This window comes from Neomonachus schauinslandi, chromosome 8 (genome assembly GCF_002201575.2).
Source record: "Neomonachus schauinslandi chromosome 8, ASM220157v2, whole genome shotgun sequence".
In the NCBI taxonomy this organism is placed as follows: Eukaryota; Metazoa; Chordata; class Mammalia; order Carnivora; family Phocidae; genus Neomonachus; species Neomonachus schauinslandi.
The window spans coordinates 92,787,537-92,807,961 of NC_058410.1; the positions used below are offsets into that span (position 1 = coordinate 92,787,537).

General features: G+C 36.9%; 1 protein-coding gene across 2 annotated transcripts in view; it reads left to right on the forward strand.

Moving 5' to 3' along the window:
* KHDRBS2 (KH RNA binding domain containing, signal transduction associated 2) overlaps window positions 1-20,425 on the forward strand; it is a 561,940-nt gene that overhangs the window by 392,582 nt on the left and 148,933 nt on the right. Inside the window, exon 7 of one of the 2 annotated variants that reach the window (XM_021692046.1) lies at window positions 2,549-2,578. The exons of the other annotated variant lie outside the window; for it this stretch is intronic. Within the exon in view, the coding sequence (XP_021547721.1) occupies window positions 2,549-2,578 (30 nt within the window). The remainder of the gene's footprint in view (window positions 1-2,548; window positions 2,579-20,425) is intronic. 2 annotated transcript variants of the gene reach the window in all.

Here is a 20,425-nt window from a genome sequence, read left to right on the forward strand (position 1 = left end):
GAATTTTTGCATCCATGTTCATCAGGGATATTGGTCTGTAATTCTCCTTTTTAATGGGGTCTTTGTCTGGTTTTGGGATCAAGGTAATGCTGGCTCATAAAATGAGTTTGGAAGCTTTCCTTCCATTTCTATTTTTTGGAACAGTTTCAGAAGAATATGTATTAATTCTTCTTGAAATGTTTGGTAGAATTCCCCTGGGAAGCCATCTGGCCCTGGGCTTTTGTTTTTTGGGAGATTTTTGATGAATGCTTCAATTTCCTTAGTGGTTATAGGTCTGTTCAGGTTTTCTATTTCTTCCTGGTTCAGTTTTGGTAGTTGATACATCTCTAGGAATGCATGCATTTCTTCCAGGTTATCTAATTTGCTGGCATAGAGTTGCTCATAATATGTTCTTATAATTGTTTGTATTTCTTTGGTGTTGGTTGTGATCTCTCCTCTTTCATTCATGATTTTGTTGATTTGGGTCATTTCTCTTTTCTTTTTGATAAGTCTGGCCTGGGGTTTATCAATCTTGTTAATTCTTTCAAAGAACCAGCTCCTAGTTTCGTTGATCTGTTCTACTGTTCTTTTAGTTTCTATTTCATTGATTTCTGCTCTGATCTTTATTATTTCTCTTCTCCTGCTGGGTTTAGGCTTTATTTGCTGTTCTTTCTCCAGCTCCTTTAGGTGTAGGGTTAGGTTGTGTACTTGAGACCTTTCTTGTTTCTTGAGAAAGGCTTGTATTGCTATATACTTTCCTCTTAGGACTGCCTTTGCTGCATCCCAAAGATTTTGAATAGTTGTGTTTTCATTTTCATTGGTTTCCATGTATTTTTTTAATTCTTCTTTAATTTCCTGGTTGACCCATTCATTCTTCAGTAGGATGCTCTTTAGCCTCCATGTATTTGAGTTCTTTCCAACTTTCCTCTTGTGATTGGGTTCTAGTTTCAAAGCATTGTGGTCTGAAAATAGGCAGGGAATGATCCCAATCTTTTGGTACTGGTTGAGACCTGATTTATGACCTAGGATGTGATCTATTCTGGAGAATGTTCCATGGGGACTAGAGAAGAATGTGTATTCCATTGCTTTGGGATGGAATGTTCTGAATATGTCTGTGAAGTCCATTTGGTCCAGTGTGTCATTTAAAGTCTTTATTTCCTTGTTGATCTTTTGCTTAGACGATCTGTCCATTTCAGTGAGGGGGGTGTTAAAGTCCCCCACTATTATTGTATTGTTGTCAATGTGTTTCTTTGCTTTTGTTATTAATTGCCTTATATAATTGGCTGCTCCCATGTTAGGGGCATAGATATTTACAATTGTTAGATCTTCTTGTTGGATAGACCCTTTAAGTAGGATATAATGTCCTTCCTCATCTCGTATTACAGTCTTTGGTTTAAAATCTAATTTGTCTGATATAAGGATTGCCACCCCAGCTTTCTTTTGGTGCCCATTAGCATGGTAAATGGTTTTGCACCCCCTCACTTTCAATCTGGGGGTGTCTTTGGGTCTAAAATGAGTCTCTTGCAGACAGCATATCAATGGGTCTTGTTTTTTAATCCAGTCTGATAGCCTGTGTCTTTTGATTGGGGCATTTAGCCCATTTACATTCAGGGTAACTATTGAAAGATAGGAATTTAGTGCCATTGTACTGCCTGTAAGGTGACTGTTACCGTATATTGTCTGTGTTCCTTTCTGGTCTATGTTGCTTTTAGGGTCTCTCTTTGCTTAGAGGACCCCTTTCAAGATTTCTTGTAGGGCTGGTTTTGTGTTTGCAAATTCCTTTAGTTTTTGTTTGTCCTGGAAGCTTTTTATCTCTCCTTCAATTTTCAATGACAGCCTAGCTGGATATAGTATTCTTGGCTGCATATTTTTCTCATTTAGTGCTCTGAAGATATCCTGCCAGTCCTTTCTGGCCTGCCAGGTCTCTGTGGATAGGTCTGTTGCCAATCTAATGTTTCTACCCTTGTAGGTTACAGATCTCTTCTCCCGAGCTGCTTTCAGGATTTTCTCTTTGTCTATGAGACTCATAAGTTTTACTAGTAGATGTCGGGGTGTTGACCTATTTTTATTGATTTTGAGAGGGGTTCTCTGTGCTTCCTGGATTTTGATGCCTGTTTCCTTCCCCAAATTAGGGAAGTTCTCTGCTATGATTTGCTCCATTATAACTTCTGCCCCTCTCTCTCTTTCTTCTTCTTCTGGGATCCCAATTATTCTAATGTTGTTTCGTCTTATGGTATCGCTTATCTCTCGAATTCTGCCCTCGTGATCCAGTAGTTGTCTATCTCTCTTTTTCTCAGCTTCTTTATTTTCCATCATTTGGTCTTCTATATCACTGATTCTCTCTTCTGCCTCATTTATCCTAGCAGTTAGTGCCCCCATATTTGATTGCACCTCATTAATAGCCTTTTTGATTTCTACTTGGTTAGATTTTAGTTCTTTTACTTCTCCAGAAAGGGTTTCTCTAATAACTTCCATATTTTTTTCAAGCCAGCTAGTATCTTTAAAGTGATGATTCTGAACTCTAGATCTGACATCGTACTAATGTCCATATTGAGTAGGTCCCTGGCAGTCGGTACTACCTCTTGTTCTTTTTGTTGAGGTGATTTTTTCCATCTTGTCATTTTGTGCAGAGGAGAATAGATTAATGAGAGAACAGAATGCTAGCAGAGTAACAACGTCCCCAGAAAATATACTCTAAACCAATCAGAAAAGACCTGAAGCAGTGGAAAAAGAAAGGGAAAGAGAGAAAAAAGAAAAAGATAAAGATAAAAACAAAAACAAACAAAACAAAACAACAACAACAAAAAAAACCAGAATGTGATCAAATATGATCAGGCTGGTATATAGATCAGTGCCACACACTAGGTTTGGGGTGTATTTTGGTCTTTTAGAAAAAAGTGCCTCCCAAAATTTTAAAGAAAGAAAAACTTATATATGTACAAAAATAAGGGTTGATATGATGAAGGGATGGAATATGACTGTAAAGATGGAAATTATAAAAAATTTTATAAAAGGACTTGTTAAGAAATTGTTTGAAAAAAGAAGAGGATTTAAAAAAAGAAAAAAAAAAGGGAGACAATGTGATCAGGCAGGGGAGTAGAAAAAACCATATACTAGAGATTTAGGGTATGTTTTAATCTGTTAGAAGAAACTATCTCAAAATTTTAAAGGGAGAACAACTTATATATATATGCCAAAAATACAGGTAACTACTATGAAGGGATAGAATATGACTCTAAAAAGGAAAAATAAAAATATTTTTTTAAAAAAAGGGATTGATAAGATGTTGGTTGAAAAAGGGAAAAAGAAAAATTCAAAAAAAAAAAAAGAAATAAAAAAAGAAAAAAAGACAGTTAAAAAAAATTAACTTTGAAAGACTAAAGAATCATGGTAAAAAAGCCATGCATTCTATGTGCAGTATTCCCCTAGCGCTGGAGTTCTGCCGTTCTCATTGATCAGTAAACTTGGTCTTGGCTGGCTGTTCTCGCTGATCTTCTGGGGAGGGGCCTGTTGCTGTGGTTTCCAAATGTCTCTGCCGGAGGCGGAATTGCCCCGCCCTTGCCCCCTCCGGGCTAAGTAATCTGCTCGGGTTTGCTCTCCGGGGCTTTTGTTCCCTGTGAGCTTTCCGTACAGCTTTGGAGGCGGAGAGTGAAAATGGCGGCCTCCCAATCTCCGCCCCGGAGGAGCCGAGAAATCGGGGCCCCGCTCCTCAGTGAGCCCCCAGAGAAAAGCCGTCAGTCACTCCCGTCTCCCCGGTCTCCGGCCGCCCTCCGTGCTCACCCAGCCTGTGACCGCGCGTTTCTATCTCTGGCACCCGACCCCATGTGGAGTCTCCAAACCCAGCAGATCCCTGCGGTGCACTCCCGCGCGGCTCCTCCCAGGGGAGGAAGGTGAGTCTCCCCGGATCTGCCGCTTGTTGGGTCCCTGCTGGAGGAGCAGGGGCCCGACTGTGCCGCGGATCACGGTTTATGACAACCCCGAGCTGAGAGCCCGCGCCTGGGCTCCGCCTCTGCAGCCGGCTTCCCTGCTCCGATACCTGGGAGCTCTGCCACACTCAGGCACCCCCGGTCTTTCTGTGACCCCGAGGGTCCTGAGACCACACTGTCCCGGAGGGTTCCAGCCCCCGCTTAGCCACCAGAGTGACGTCTCTCAGCGGAGCAGACTTTTAAAAGTTCCGATTGTGTGCTCCATGGTTCTATCACTTGCCATAAGCGGCCGCTGGAGGCCCCTCCCCCGCTGTCTATCCTCCCGAATATCGCCTCGGATTCACTTCTCCGCACGTCCTACCTTCCAGAAAGTGGTCGCTTTTCTGATGAGAGAGTTGTTGCTATTCTTTTCTTCGATCTCCTGTTGAGTTTGTAGGTGTTCAGAATGGTTTGATCCCTATCCAGCTGAATTCCTGAGACCAGACGAAATCCAGGTCTCCTACTCCTCCGCCATCTTGCTCCGCCCCCCCCATAATCTTAATTTTAAGGTATACTCATATACCTTAAATTAGCTTATGCGTTTTGCTTATGCATAAGCTTATGCATTTCACCAATAAATATGCCAGAATTTTTTAAAAATCCATTTTATTATGTATGAACATTTGGATAGTTTCTCTCTCTCTCTGTCTCTTTCTCTCTCTTTTGTTTGTTTTGCTTTTATGAACAATACTACCGTGAACATTCTTGTGCCTGCTTACTGGTGCTGGGCCACAGGGAATGGGAATGAGAATGTTCAACATTTTTAGATAAATTGTTTTTCTAAGCAGAAACTACATAAATTACCTAGTATGTTATTATAGTCCTTATTACTCCACATTCTTACCAAATAATCAAATATGAAATCAGATTTTATTGTGGTTTTGATTTACATTTTTATGATTACTAATGAGATTTCTTATATTTTCATATACTTATTGGCTGTTGCTATTCTCTCTTTTGGGAAATGCTTGTGTGACTTATTCTTGTTTTTCTACTGCGTTGTCTTTGGCATTTATTTGTAAGCGTTCTTTATATATTTTAAATATTAACCTTTGTCATTTATATTTGTTTCTTAAATTATCCCCTGACTTGTGGTTCGTCTTTCATTCTTTTTTGATGTCTAGTGAATATAGGTGATTCTTTGAATGTGGCAGAATTTGTCAGTTTTCCTTTTATAGAATGTGACTTTTGTGTTTTAACTAAGAAATCCTTTCCTATTCTGAGGTAATAAGAAATTTTCTATAAGGTGCCTGCGTGGCTCAGTTGGTTAAGCGTCTGTCTGCCTTCAGCTCAGGTCATGATCCCAGGGTCCTGGGATGGAGCCCTGCATCCAGCTCTCTGCTCAGTGGGAAGCCTGCTTCTTCCTCTCCCTCTGCCCCTCCTTCCTCCCTTGTCCCCTCCCCCCACCACCCCGCTGGTGCTCTCTTTCTCTCTCTCTCTCTCTGTTGGTATCTCTCTGTCTCAAATGAATAAATTTTTTAAAAAATTCTTAAAAAAAAATCTGTCCATAAGTTTTTCTTTTTAAAAAAAGTATTTTTTTTTAAAGATTTTACTTATTTATTTGAGAGAGAGAGTGAGAGAGAACACAAGAGCGGGGTGAGGGGCAGAGGGAGAAGCTGAATTCCCACTGAGCAAAAGAGCCCGATGCGGGGCTCTATGCTGGGTTCAATCCTGAGACTCCGGAATCATGACCTGAGCTGAAGGCAGACGCTTAGCTGACTGAGGCACCCAGGTGCCCCTAAAAAGGTATTGTTTTTCCTTCCACATCAATTGGCCAGGAACAGATCTTATGTATGGTATGTGAAGAGATTTAGGTTTTGGGTTTTTTTTTTCCCCCTTCATGGATTACCCTTTAAATCAGTGCAATATATTGAGGAGCCTATTCCTGTCCACAAGTGTGCAATACCAGTTCTTTGATATATCAGGCTTTTATGTGTGTGTAAATCAATTTTCAAGCTCTCTGGTCTCCAGTCTTTCTTTCTGCAAGCCTACATAATACCAGCTTAATTTTTGTTGCTTTTAAATTAAATTCTGATGTGTAAACATCTAAGGCCTCTGTTTCTTCTTCCTCCTCAGGACCATCTTAGATTCCTTTGGTCCTGTTCGTCTTCATAAAAATTGACTTGATATATTATTTGGAAAGGAATTAAAATCTTTATGAGATTGAGTACCCTATCCTGTACATGGCATATCTTTCTATTTAACTCTTCTTTAATTATTTGCAAAAAGTTTCATGCTTTTTTTTTTTTAAGATTTATTTGTTCATTTTAGAGAGAGAGAGAGTGCGTGAGGCATAGGAGCAGAGGGAGAGGGTGAGAGTCCCAAGCAGACTCCCCGCTGAGTGCAAGCCCAACAGGGGGCTCAATCTCATGACCCATGAGATCATGACCTGAGCCGAAACCAAGAGTTTGATGCTTCACTGACTACACTATCCAGGCACCTCTCATGCTTTTCCCTATAAGTCTTCCACATCTTTTAGGCTTAGGCGTCTTACATTTTTTTGTTGCTTTAATACATGATGCACTTTTAAAAAATTATTAATATAATTATTCTATATGTTTAATTACTATGAAGTGTCTAGTTGTGGATTTATTTTTCTTTATTCTACTCTGAATTTTTAAGATTTACTAAATTTGTGGGTTAGCATTTTTCATCAATTCTAGAAAGTTTGTAATTTCAAAAATTTCTTCTTCTCATCCATATCTCCTGTCCCAGACATGTATGCAGCCTGTTAAAAATCAAGCATTAGGCAACATGCATGTAAGGAGATATTCTAAGGAAAAGTTTTGGTTACATAGTTTTTTAACTTGTGTGGAATCACACTTTCTAATCATTTGAGGCTCCTGAAGAATTCCTTTATTTTATATCTGTGCATCTATAAGATTAAAAATATATATATTTTAAAATATATTTTGCCCTTCTTGCTTAGGTCTAATAGATAAAAAAAGCTTTCACTGAATTTCTCACCCATGGTCTTTCTGGAAATAACTTTTATTTTTTTCCCTTTTCTTTTTAAATCTTTATCCAACTCTAGACATAATTTTAAATTTATAAATTACAATATATATTCAGCTATATAGTAGGTAGAATATTCACGATATAGATTATATCACTTGTATGGGTTCCTAGAGAATCTGGCAAATTTACAACTCTTATGTAGAAACTAGCTATTATATATTACATTATAAAGTTAGTAACTTATAAAAGATACAAGTGAGATCATACAGTATTTGTTTTTCTCTAACATTTCACTTAACATAGTGCCTTCAAGATCCATCCATGTTGTCACAAATGGTAGGATTTCTTCATTTTTTTATGCTGAATAATATTCCATTATATATCTATATAGATAGAGATATATCTTCTTTATCCACTCATCCATCAATTGACACTTAGGTTATTTCTATGTCTTGGCTAATTGTAAATAATCCTACTATGAACATGGGGTTGCAGATAAGGATTTTTGTAAGGATCAGAATCAAAAGTTGAACTAAAATTCAAAGTTATAGGGTAGGTGTTGAAGATAGAATATAGAAAAAACTAATAGTTAAAAATAACAATCTATATTATATCAGATTCTAAATTGCTTAGCTGATAAAAATAGAAAATTAAATTTAAAAATTCAATATTGAGTAATATATTCCTTTATGAGTAAATTTAGGCCTTTCAGATCATAAAGAAACAAAATATTGGATTACAATATATTGTTTTTTATTGTTGTATTAATCACAGGGAAGGTTCTTTGAAGTACAGTATTAAGCCTGTCAGATACAAATGGATGTTAAAAGGATTATAGAATAGAAAATAGGAATACATGCTTCTGAAATGCTCATTAGGTTGTATCAAAAATAGAAAAATCAACCCAATAGGTCTGGTTATTTGACAGTATGGCTAATTTAAACCCACGCCATTATGCCAGTCTTGAATGCATTTAATTCTTCATGGTGAGTCCCTGTTACTTGACTTTTGAGTATTTGTTGACTCTGGCATTTTTCAGAGGTTATACAATTATAACATAACATGATAAATGATATAATAGGAGATATTGTATCATAATATAATACAAACTTTAAATAATACATTTAGCAAGTTGAATATGTTTGTCATATACACAGAAGTACACTGTCAATGAAAAATCCACATCATGTTGTACTCTATATTTTAATGAAAGGAAGATTATTGGATACGAAGAATTTCAAAGGATTACAGAGAGCAGGAATTGCCACAAATGATTTATAATCACATTGGCATTGCCCTGTTAGAGGTTTATGAGATCATACTGTTTGATCAATTCCAAAAGCTACAAGGGAAGCTCTGTGTGTATAAGTTGCTGGGGTTCACTCTGGCAATAATATCTGTTATCTTACTTTTTCTTAAAAATGTTGTGACAATTCTAATGGTTATTTTTTAAATATGTAATAAATAGTTATATCTTCCATTATCCATGGCAAGATTGATTATAGATTCTTTCAGAATCCAGAGAAGATTATTTTGAAGAGACATGGAAAGAAAATAAGGTGTAATGCCAGCCTTGGTTGTTTTTTTTTTTATTTCTTCACAACACTTGCCTCTTCTTTACCATGAATGCTAGTTGATTGTGACCATTTTTAAGCTATAGCTATAGTTAAGTTGATGGCTATACAAAAAAAATATCATAAAAAGTCATGGAAATTTACGAGAAAGGTTTAATCATTCTTTGTGACATATATAGTGAAAGTCAGATCTCAAACTTCTTTTTACTCAATTTATGTAGTCATTTCACTACATAAGTAGAAAGAATGAGTATGCTATTATATCCAAGACTTATTTGGCATACATTTTCCCATATATTTCTGAAATACGTAATTTAGAAAATTACTGGAATCCATGAGTCTTAAAGGGAAAAAAAAGCAGATGGAAGTTCAGGAAGGGTAGTCACCTATTGAAAGTTTATTTGGCACTATTATCATTACTGGAATTAGCATATTATATTTTTACATGTGCCCCATAGCAAGATTGGAGCCAGGCTCATTAGCACAATATTTGAAGAGGGCCAGGAGCTTGCCTCTTACAATTGTTGTCATATTCTAGACAGAAAAAAAAAAAAACAAACCCAACTGTTTCTTCTCAAGACATTCCAGCAGCACTGTGTGTAAAAATACAGAAGGCTTAACAAAACCCCTGCGTTATACTGCTGTCCTCAGTCTAACTCCAGCAACCCCAGGAGCATGCCTTGACCTCTTTAAGTAACTGCAAGTCTTACAAGTCACTGCTATTGAAGTCTTAGCAAAAAATACACCAGGGGGTGGGGGGGGATATATATATATATGATGGTTTTACAAAACACCACACAAACTCAAGTAACCTGGGAAGAACCTAAATCTATTTTCTTCCAAAAACCTAAGAAGCACAAGAAATTCTCCAAGTAAAACTTACCACTAAAATAAGAAATACTTTACAAATATCTTTCAAAATACAGCAACTCTAATATGAGCTTTTCATCAAATCCAACAGTTTTCTTCTATTTTTCAGGTAAATTAAAACGATGACATTTAAATAGGTTTATAAAGGTTTGGGGAACTTCCTTCAAACTCAGTCATCTGCCCTGAGTAAAAATAAATAAGTGACTATTACAAAGAAATAAAAATGAAGGAGGCTTTGTTTCTGTTATTAGCAGAGAAATACAATAGCCAGCAGATTTCAGACAAATCAGTTACCTGTTGTCCACCTCACTAGCAGTGAAAATTAGGAGACAAGAAAATGAATGAAATTCTAAAACACTAGGAAATTCAAATCAAGATGATATAAGCCAAAGGAGATGCTGATAGAATAAGGAGGCAGAAGAAAAATTTAGAGTATATGGTAAAATTGCCAAGGAGAGAACAACATTTTGCAACTTGACTTCAACAACTATATTTGGAAATTTGCAGATTTCTGGAAACTGTGCCAGAAATGGTGAGTTTTATCTTTAATAATTCTTCTCTGTATCTTTCATAAGAATAGATATTTATCTGTGACCATGGAAATCCTAAATAGAGACTAGCTTGCTCAGTCCTCCTTCCCGGCTTGGGGGAGACATGTGACTGGGTTCTGGCCAGAGTAAAATGTTCTATGGAGGCTTCTAAAAATCTTTCTAAAGACAGTGTAAAAGATTCTCTTCCTCTGATTCTCCATTCATTCAGCCAGCTGTCAGAAAAAGCAGATGCCGCTGCATCGACCTTGAGGTCAAAGTTGTGCGGGATAAAGTAGCAATATAGAGGGAGCTGACATTTAGAAAACCACAGCAATCCTAAACCATCCACCTTGGTTTTTTGGCAAAAAGCAATGAAATTTCATCTTGTTTAAACTACCTCTATTTGGGGGTTTATGTTTCCTGACCCGCATCCTACTGAATACAGATATAAAATTCAACAAATATAAAATATTGCTATTCTTGCTGTAGATGTATATCAGTTAGTGTTTTTACATACAGCTAGAGCTACAGACATATATTTAACATATACATTTGATGTATATAGTAGTATACATATATTTGATATATATATCTGATGTATATGTTGATATACATTTGATGTATTTTGACATATATTCGATGTATATCAAATTGCTTAAGTAACCTTTGCTTTTCATTACATTTCTACATTCAGTAGATTCCAGGATGTCAGCAGGATGAAAGAAGAGACAAAGGACTTTGTTAATATTTTAGTTCATTTCCTTCTAGTCTTTCTTCCAGTATCTAGGCTCTTGGTCACACAAATGTAATTATGTGTATGCAACTGTTTCTTACTTTTCTACAATATTTTGTAGTGTTGATACATAATTTTTAATGGCTGTAAGTTGTTAAAGTATATGGCAAATACATTTAATGGTTATAAACTGTGAAGTTGGTAACTAATAATAGCTTTGTTAGGCAACAAACTCAATGATTAGATTTAGAGGTAGGCGCTAGAAAGCTGTAATTTAAGCAAGAATTCACCAAAATAACCTAAGGCCCAAGGAGCAGAAAAAACCAAAGCTGAGTCCATCGAGAAGGGCTGAGTCCAAGACCAAGGAAAGTAAAGATATCAAATACCAGCTCTATAAAGGCCAAAGGCAGGACAGACGGTCTGGTCACAGCTGAGAGCTCACAGCTCAAGGGCAACATCCTAACAGCACAGTACCCAAAAGTGTGTGTGTGTGTGTGTGTGTGTGTGTGCGCGCGCGCACAAGGGTAGAGAGAACAGGGCCTTGGCATTTTAGTAGCTTGTTCTTAATTGGGTGTGGTAGGCAGAGTCAATTAAAGTGATCTTTAATAAACCATGGTCACATTTGTAGGGGGGTTTTAATTTTTCATTATAAATAATAAAAGTAAACACAATGCTGTACACACACACACTCAATTTTTGAGATTACTTCCATAAATCATTTAAGAGAAATGGAATTGCTGGGCCACATTCCATTTTATGTTTTTGTTATATCTCTTTATAAAATTTTCTTAATCACTTTCCATAAAAGTTCTATCAAATAAGACTGCCACCAGTAATCTTTAATCCCACTGGATATTATCAAATAATTAAAAGGAAAAAATATTTATTTGGCAAGTGATAAAATCAATGTTATTCTGGTTTACATTTCTTAGATTAATACAGAGGGTAGACATTTTCTTACAATTATAATTTCAGTTAAACTTCAATAAATTGTATATTAATATCTTTGCCTATCTGCCAAACAGACTGAGCTCCAATTCACTGATGTAGTAGTATATAAGGAATGAAACTTGGTGATTGTTTCTTTAAGACATATGTGTTAGTTTGCTAGGTTTACCTTAACGAAATACCACAGACTGGGTGGCTTAAACAACAGAAATTTATTTTCTCACAGTTCTGGAGGCTAGAAGCCCAAGACTGAGGAGGCAGCAGGCTTGGTTTTTTCTGAGGCCTCTCTCCTTGGCTTGCTGACGGCTGCCTTCTCGTAGCTGTCACATGGACACCCCTCCGTTTGGGTGTTGCCTGTGTCCTAATCTCCTTGTATGATGAGAACACCAGTCATCTTGGCTTAGGGTTTAGAGTTTAGGGTAAAATATTGTCATTTCACCTTAATTACCTTTTCAAAGGCCCTATCTCCAAATCCAGTCACATTCTGAGGTACCGGGGCAGGTTAGGACTTCAGCATATGAATTTCGTGGAGACACAGTTGAGCCCATAATATCCAAGTGCCAAAAGGCAGGATTTACACTGTATTAAAGCAAATAGGGTATATACTTTTTTTGCTCAGTTTTCCAGAAGAGGTTTTTAGACAAGGAAATAAAATAATCCTATTTGTTTGGGGTTCGTTAATCCTAACAACACTGCAGAGAGTAGACTGGATTAGAGAAAAAATGGAAAGGAGTGACCGGCTGGAGGGCTGCTGGAACAGCCAAGGGAGGGAAGCCCTGAGGTCCTCAACCATGCTGTGGCCAGGGTACTGGTTAAGAGGAACATTCAAGAGGCATTTTCTCTTTCTCTGACAAGTTATTTACAACCTCGTCCAACAAAAACAGGCCTAGAGCATATAACAAAATCCCTTTGGTAATGGCTTGTGACAAGAGTGATGTAGGAGGGAGGAGGGAGGTCAGTGTTCTAAAGCATCCTTGTTGCCCTGGGTTCTCTTAGGCCCACCCCTGGGGAACTCACTACCACTCCCTTCGGAAACATTGCCTCAGCCTCCCCTCAGCAACTGTCTGAACTAAATTGAGAGGAGCAATTTGATATTTGAAATCAGACTAGGGCCTGAAATTATAGTAATTCAACTTTAATAGAAAAAACTTTTGTGTGTTTTAAATAAATTTTGGGTCAAATGACCCTGATGACTGACTCTGAACTTTTCAAAGAGCGGGTGCCTAAAATCCTTTGTGGAAGTGTGTTAGTATAAGTTATAAGCAAACCATACTTGGGTACTAAATCAGCATCCACATGGCTAGAGAAAGCTGGAAATATTAACAGAAGTCTTCAAACTGGAATAGACTAATTTTTCAGAAGTATAAATGTGTTTCCCAATAGTACAATAAAAATGACAATTCTTTTCCTAAAATACTAAGTTATACACACTTAGGTAAGCATACCATAATAGTGGTAGGCTGGTCAAAGAGCAGGTGCCGTGGGAGTTTATTAAAACAGTAACTGAGCTATATTGGAAGTCTGACGTGTGGGTACGAGATTTTGGACTCAGCATTTATATTAGTGTTCTCATGGACATTTGGATGGTCCTTGGATATTGGTACTTCCCTCCCAGTCAGTGAGCCATGGATTTTCCCACAATGACAACTGTGCAGTATGCAATTCTCTGCTTCCACCACATGGTTAAGGTTAGGTCTAGCAAACCTTTAAGCACAACGGAGATCTTAACAGGTCTTTATCTACTATAAAATTCTAAAGGGGCTTAATTGTGGTCTGTGATTCATATTAATAGCATTTTATGAATCTCATTGAAAGCTCCTTCTGTGTCTTTGGGAAAGATTTAGTTTAAAAACAAAAACAAAAACAAAAAACCTCTTTTCTCCAAGGGACATTACTTGTCAGACCATTGAAATCCAAAGCCAGTGCTAAGGACAGATACATTTTCTTAGACCTAGCAAGTTAATGGTTAAAATCAGCCTATTATTAATAACCCCCAAAAAAGATGCTAAATTCTCTACTTTAGAGCTCATTAAAGAGATTTTTAATTGAATAAAACTTAAGTTTTTGTACTTTGTAGGTTATTTTTTATAAGGGAAATGTTTCAAAGTAGCACACCTTTTATTAACATGTAAGCAATTTCTAAGTGATTTTTGAAAACAGAAATAGTTCTTTTAATAAAGCAAAGTATTACCGTTAAAGTTTAATTTTCAAAGAGGCAAAATCATTACTGCCAGGCAAATATTATGGGAATCTGTGCCAAAGATTCTATTTAACTCACAAATTAATAAGGGGACCAGTGATACTGTGATCAGTTCAAGGAGAACTTAAGAAGTAAGGGTATTTATAGGCAATTTGACAAAGAAATGTCAAGGCAGCATACAGACTGGTAGTATCTAACAGGCCATCAATCTTTATGGCTATCTGTTCCACTAGACGAAAATTATTTGCATCTCTACTAGAGAAAATCCACAAGTTAGCAAGCAAAATCTGGGACCTTTAATGAAGAGTAAACAGTGAGCTGAACCAAATTCATCCCTAGATAGTCCTTGGGTGGCTGTTGCTTCTGTGTGGTATTTGAAGAGTGTGCTGTTCATCTTTTTGCTTTTCTTCAAAGTTTTGAATAATTTTTCTGGCAACAAAACGCATAAATTAAAATGTATGTGGAGATACATTTATTTGACTCTTCAAAATTATACATCACGTGTCTGCTCTTCAACTCAACATAGGTTGAAAATATAAGTATGAAATTTACCCTATCGGGTCGCCTCGGTGGCTCAGTCGTTAAGCGTCTGCCTTCGGCTCAGGCCATGATCCCAGGGTCCTGGGATCGAGCCCTGCGTCGGGCTCCCTGCTCTGTGGGAAGTCTGCTTCTCCCTCTCCCACTCCCCCGCTGGTGTTCCCTCTCTTGCTGTGTCTCTCTCTGTCAAATAAATAAATAAATTCTTTAAAAAAAAAAATTTACCCTATCTTCAAGTAGTTTATGGCATGAAAGGGAAATACAGACATCTTGGGATATATTATGATAAACACAACAAAAGAGATATGAATGAGTGACGGCTGGATTCTGAGGTGGGCCAGGCATTTCAGGTTTCAGTGATCAGGGAAATTCCTTAAAGGGATGACATGAGCTATAGTGCATTGAAGAACAGATAAGATATATGAAACTCCAGGAATCCAGTACAGAGATAATATACCTCCATCTCTCTTAACATATACTTTTCGGTGCATTTCTTTCTATCTTCATTTGTAGATGGGGAATTTTCTACCTGTTAGCATGGTGCATACAACCTTGCCACCTGCTTGTTCTCTTGCATGTATGTTAAGCAGTTTTCTGTAGATATGTTAATCTTTAGGAGTTTGGATGCAGAAAGAAATAGAATAGTAAGTTTCATAAATGGAGTTTCATAAAATGTGGGCTGCAGACCACCTGCATCAGATTTAGGAGACTTGTTTAAGAAGCAGTTTCCTGAAAGCACTTGCCCATGACCATCTTGCCTTGTCTTGCACCTGTAACTCCTGTGGAGAGCCTGGCACATAAAGATACTCAAGCAGTTGCTTACTAAACTGAACTTTAGGAGCTAGTATGGTAACAGATGGTTGGCTAGAGATTGGGGGTTAGAGATTACCAAAAGTGTGCCAGTCAGTAAACCAAGAGGAAGAGGAATGTAAAAGTATCAAATGAATCCCAGTTATAGGCGGGCAGTGATTTCTCAATGTAACAACATAAAATCAGTTTATAACATTAAGCAGAAGCAATCATTTTAAAAAACTTTATCGAATGTTTTCTAACCTGTGGAATACAATTAAATGGTTACATTTACTGCTCCGAAATAACATACCTCTATCTATTAATAACTTCCAAATTGTTGGGGGAAATATAATTAAAAGCAAAATCTTCTCCCAATACAGAAATCCTTTCTACAAACATAGTATAGAAAAACAAGCCAGTTTTATTATTGAATAAGCATTACACCAGAATGTGCTGCACACCACAGGCAATCCACTATAAGAATGCAAAAACAGAAAGAAATCTCACCTTTTTATATAGCCAAGTAGATACAACCCATCCCACATAGGTTTCCAAGATAAACAATACCTAGCCCTCCAGTGAGAGCAATTGACAGCACCATTTGTCAAGCAGTTTATCTGAATTTTATCTGGCTGTTGGAGTGACCGTCCATGTTGCCTAATTGGCTTTATCCAGAGGAAAAACAAACTTCTCATATCTTTATGACTGCAGGTAGTTTTGCAACTTGGAGCAAGGCACCCACCAAAGTTACACTCCTACCTTCCCACAGAAACTGGGAGAGAGGGGTGCCCTCTCCCTTGATGTTTACATTTCACAGATGACTCCTGGATCCTTGAGAAAGACATCCCTGGGTCATAAAGCTGACACAAGTCCTATCTGGTCTTCAAAAGGATTTATACATATTTCAAAGAGAGGACAAAGTATTTAGAATCACAAGTTTTCACAGTAAATACTCTGAGAAAAAGAGGGGAAGGAAATCCCTTATTTTCACCAGGAACAAGCTAGCTTCTTATTTTTAATTTGTGTTTGTCCTTACACTGTAGTAGGTAAACACCAGGAGAAACACTGTGTGACCTTCTAAGACAAAAGGAAAGTTAGAACCACTTTCTTCATCTAGGTAAGTTCCTGTGGTTTGTATTAAATGACCATAATACATTTTATATAAAAAGAAATTTTCACTCAGTAAATGTTGACATGAAGGTACCTTTCTCAGGAAAACTATGATAGCTATAATTTATTTACTCTGCGTCTCTACCGCACTAACAACCATCATACATGAATTGCCATAACTGTCATTCACTGGAACAAAATAACACTTTTATTCTATTTTTAAAAGACACTGAAGGAAAAATTATTGTAAATGTAATTTTTTCAATGTTCTGCTGTTTTCATGCTACAACTTACTCAATAACGGCCTGTGTTTATCAGGTATATTTCTTTTGCTTTATCTTACAGTTTTAGAACCACCAGATTTTGCAGCGTTTATTTTTGGAGTCCTTACCTTATACAGGTATTTAAAGCCTATAAGGAGTATCTTCTAGTCTTGAGAATTGAATTATAAATCTCTGTAATTACCGCAGGACTTCGTAGTGGATAGAGAAAACTGTGTTTCCAAGTAGTATTTTTAAGTGTTAACTCTAGTTTCTGAGATAGAAACATATTTAAATGGAGAAATATTCAAAAGAGAGCAAAACTCAGCTCAGGCAGACTTTTTTACCTCAGGGGCAACAGAGAGACACCAACCAGGCACTTTGTGACCATGTACGGGACACGGCAATATGATTCATTATATGGGAATTGGAGCTGCTTTGGTTGGGGGTAAATAAGCGACGGTGGCTTAGAGTCCCTGTTACATGAGAAATTCACTTATAAATTGACATATAAAGTATTATCCAGGCGAAATATAATTTGACCAGTAGTCTAGAACTTGTTCTATGTTCCCCTAGGGTTATTACAGGAATATTAAGGACACGAAGGATGTACAGCTTCTATGAACCACTACTACTGTTCCTTTGAAAGAATGATGGAGAGAGATTTAGATCTTAGATTTAGTTTCCCCACATCCACAACCAACAGCAGTTAGTGAGACATATTCTAAAATTCCAGTGGCATCAACTCTGATCTCAAAGGTGAATCAGAACTGGGAAGTGATATACCCTCTGCCAGAACATACTACTGTCCAAGTAGGAAAATGCTTCTAATATACATGTTTGCCTCCGAAAGCCACAAGTTTTTTTGAATGATTTTTATTTGTATGGGCTCATGCCAGTCATACTTATTTTAAACAGATATATTCTATAAAATCCACAGTTCCCAAAGAAAGTATATCATGACACATATCATATTAAATAAACAAATTTAATTTAATTAGTTAATTAAAATTCCTAGGGTTTACCTTGTTTGCTGTTAAGTAAATTTTCTCTTCCTAAGCATGTAATATTCATGTAAACCAGCCTGTAAGGGAAACAAATGTAGATACAATTTCTAAAGTAGGGATATTGAGCTTTGTTGATTAATGTAATGAACAAAATTTGACTGAACACCACGTTTACCCCACGTTCAAGGCGGGGTAAATTAAAATGCTGGAAATAAGAAATGAATGAGGGACAAGGAAGGTAAAGATAAATACTCAAGTAAAACGTATAGCAGAATATTAAGTACAATGAAAAAGTAGTTTTATATAATTGCAGAAGAAGAGAGAATTAGAATATCAAGAAGGATATATAGAAGCTATTAGTTCCTTCATTTAACCATAAATTAATTTCTTTTCTTTTTAATTTATTTTTAAATTTTATTTTATTACGTTATGTTAATTACCATACATTACATCATTAGTTTTTGATGTAGTGTCCTATGATTCATTGTTTATAACACCCAGTGCTCCTTGCAGAACGTGCCCTCTTTAATACCCATAAATTAATTTTATCTATTTACTTACTTATTTACTTCTTTCTTGTTTGAATTTCTACTTTGTGTCAGGCACTATTCTAGTTACTGGGGTTACACTAAGGAACAAGACAAAGTGCCAGAGTTCAGCTCCAGCCGGGGTCTGTCTCTCGTAGGAAAGGACGGCGTCGGCGAATGAGGAGACACAGACACAGGGTCAGGTTGCAAGCGTCTCCTCCTGACAGCCTCGGAGGAACTTTATTTGTATGTTAGGATATTTTTGTTTTTCCAAATCTTAGATCATTTTCTGGATTACAGCCATAGCCTTCTTTCATCTTTCCTTTGTAATGATTAACATGACCTTTATTGATTTCTGCTTATTGGCTTTCGCTAAAACTAAAAACAGTAGGCAAAGAGAAAGGTGCTAGACAGAGCGTGACCGTTTTGTTATTTTGTTCTATAGAAACTAATTCTTCGTGGAATTAGTTTCATTATGATTGCTTAGATAGGCGTAACTAAGATGAGTAGTCACTTTACCAAAACCCCAGAAATATTCCCACATTATAAAGATTGCCATAAATAAAATGAAAAAGAATGGCAGGAGCCAGCCCAGAAATATTCCCACAATTATAAAGATTGCCATAAACAAAATGAAAGAGAATAGCAGGAGCCAGCTGTGGAGTCTCCTGTTTTCAGGATCGTCCCCCATACTTGGACTTTGTCAAACAGCATGAGTAGCTTGGCTCGCGCCAACAAAGTTTCTACTTTCATGAGATTTCCGTGTTACCTATGATGGACTTAAGCCCTGAGAAAAGGATGGAATCTCAACAGGCCTGGGTGAAGTGAAATGATTCTAGACAGTAGGAGATCACAAGGATCATGACAAGAATATGTAAGAAAAAAGGAAAGAGGAAGGAACATATCTGGCTGCGATATAAGGCACATATAGGAATTTATGGGTTATGTGGTAGGAAGAAAAGCCAAATACCATCTTGGAAATTATACTAAGGTCGTACTGAAGGTTTTTGAAGAGAGGAACACTGTAACAGAATGTGCTTTGAAGATTAAATGTGTAAGATAAGTTAAAGAGGTGGGGCGGGAATAGCCCATGCCAGTTAGGAGATCATTTTTACAGTCCCAGTGAAAGGTAATAAAGTATCTGAAATCATGGAATAGATTTTGAGAAATATGGTATCTGAGGCCTTCAAAATGTAGTTATTTTTGTCTGAAAGATAGAACTCTATTTTTATTGGACTTCCAGAAATAGAATCACAAAGTAAAAACAGCGTGATCCCATTCCTTCCTCCCCTACCCAAAGGCAATAGAATAAACTAAAAAAAAGCTCAGATTTTTAAACGAGTGTGAATGTTAACAATGATTTCATTCTCATTATCTTAAACAGAAAAGATTGCCATATTAAGCACATTAAAGAAATTCAAACAAAGAGAATTAGGGGTTCATTCAATAAAAAGAGAGGTAAAAAATACCAAATGTGATAGATCAAATGATAATTGGGTACATTAACAATTATATTTTTAAGGGGTGCCTGGGTGGCTCGGTTCATTAAGCGTCCGACTCTTGATTTCAACTCAGGTCATGATTTCAGGATTGTGGGATCGATGTCGGTTGCTAGGTAGGGCTCCGTTCTCAGTGGGGAATCTGCTTGAGATTCTCTCTCTCCCTTCCCCCTGCCCCTCCCCCATTCCCATGTTCTCACGTGCTCTCTTTCACATAAAGAAATTATATTTTTTTAAAGAAATTTTATTTTTTTTAAGAAATTATATTTTTAAAACCGAATCCTGGGATTTTTAATAAAAATGTAGAATGGTGGTTTTTATACTTGAAATTCTTCTTAAAAGAAATTAGTCCGAATAAGCTTTCTATGAGCATGTGGAAAAATAATGGCCTAACAATGTCTAATCCAAAGATGCTTAGCACACAAAGGCATCAATAATAATGTGCATTTTTAAAGATATAATTCACAAACCATAACCTAAATCTTTTTAAAGTGTAAATTCAGTGGTTTTTAGTATATTTATAGTTGTGCAGCCAACACTGCAAACTAATTCTAGAACATTTTTATCATTCCTAAAAGAAACAATGCCCATTATCAGTCGTTCACAGCCCAATCTGCTCTCCCTTCAGATGCTGGCCAATGCTGGTCTACTTTCAGTCTCTGTGGATTTGCTTATTCTAGATATCTCATAAAAATGGAATCCTATCTGTGGCCTTTATAGTGTCTGGCTTCTTTCACTTAGCATAATGTATCAAGTTTCACCTATGTTGCGGCATGTGTGAGTACTTCGCTCCTTTTTAGGGCTGAACAATATTCCCTTGTGTGAGCATGCTACATTTTGTTTATCCATTCATCAGTTGACGGATATTTGAGTGGTTTCCACTTTTTGGCTGTAGGGAATAATGCTGCTATGAACACTTGTGCACAAGCTTTTGTG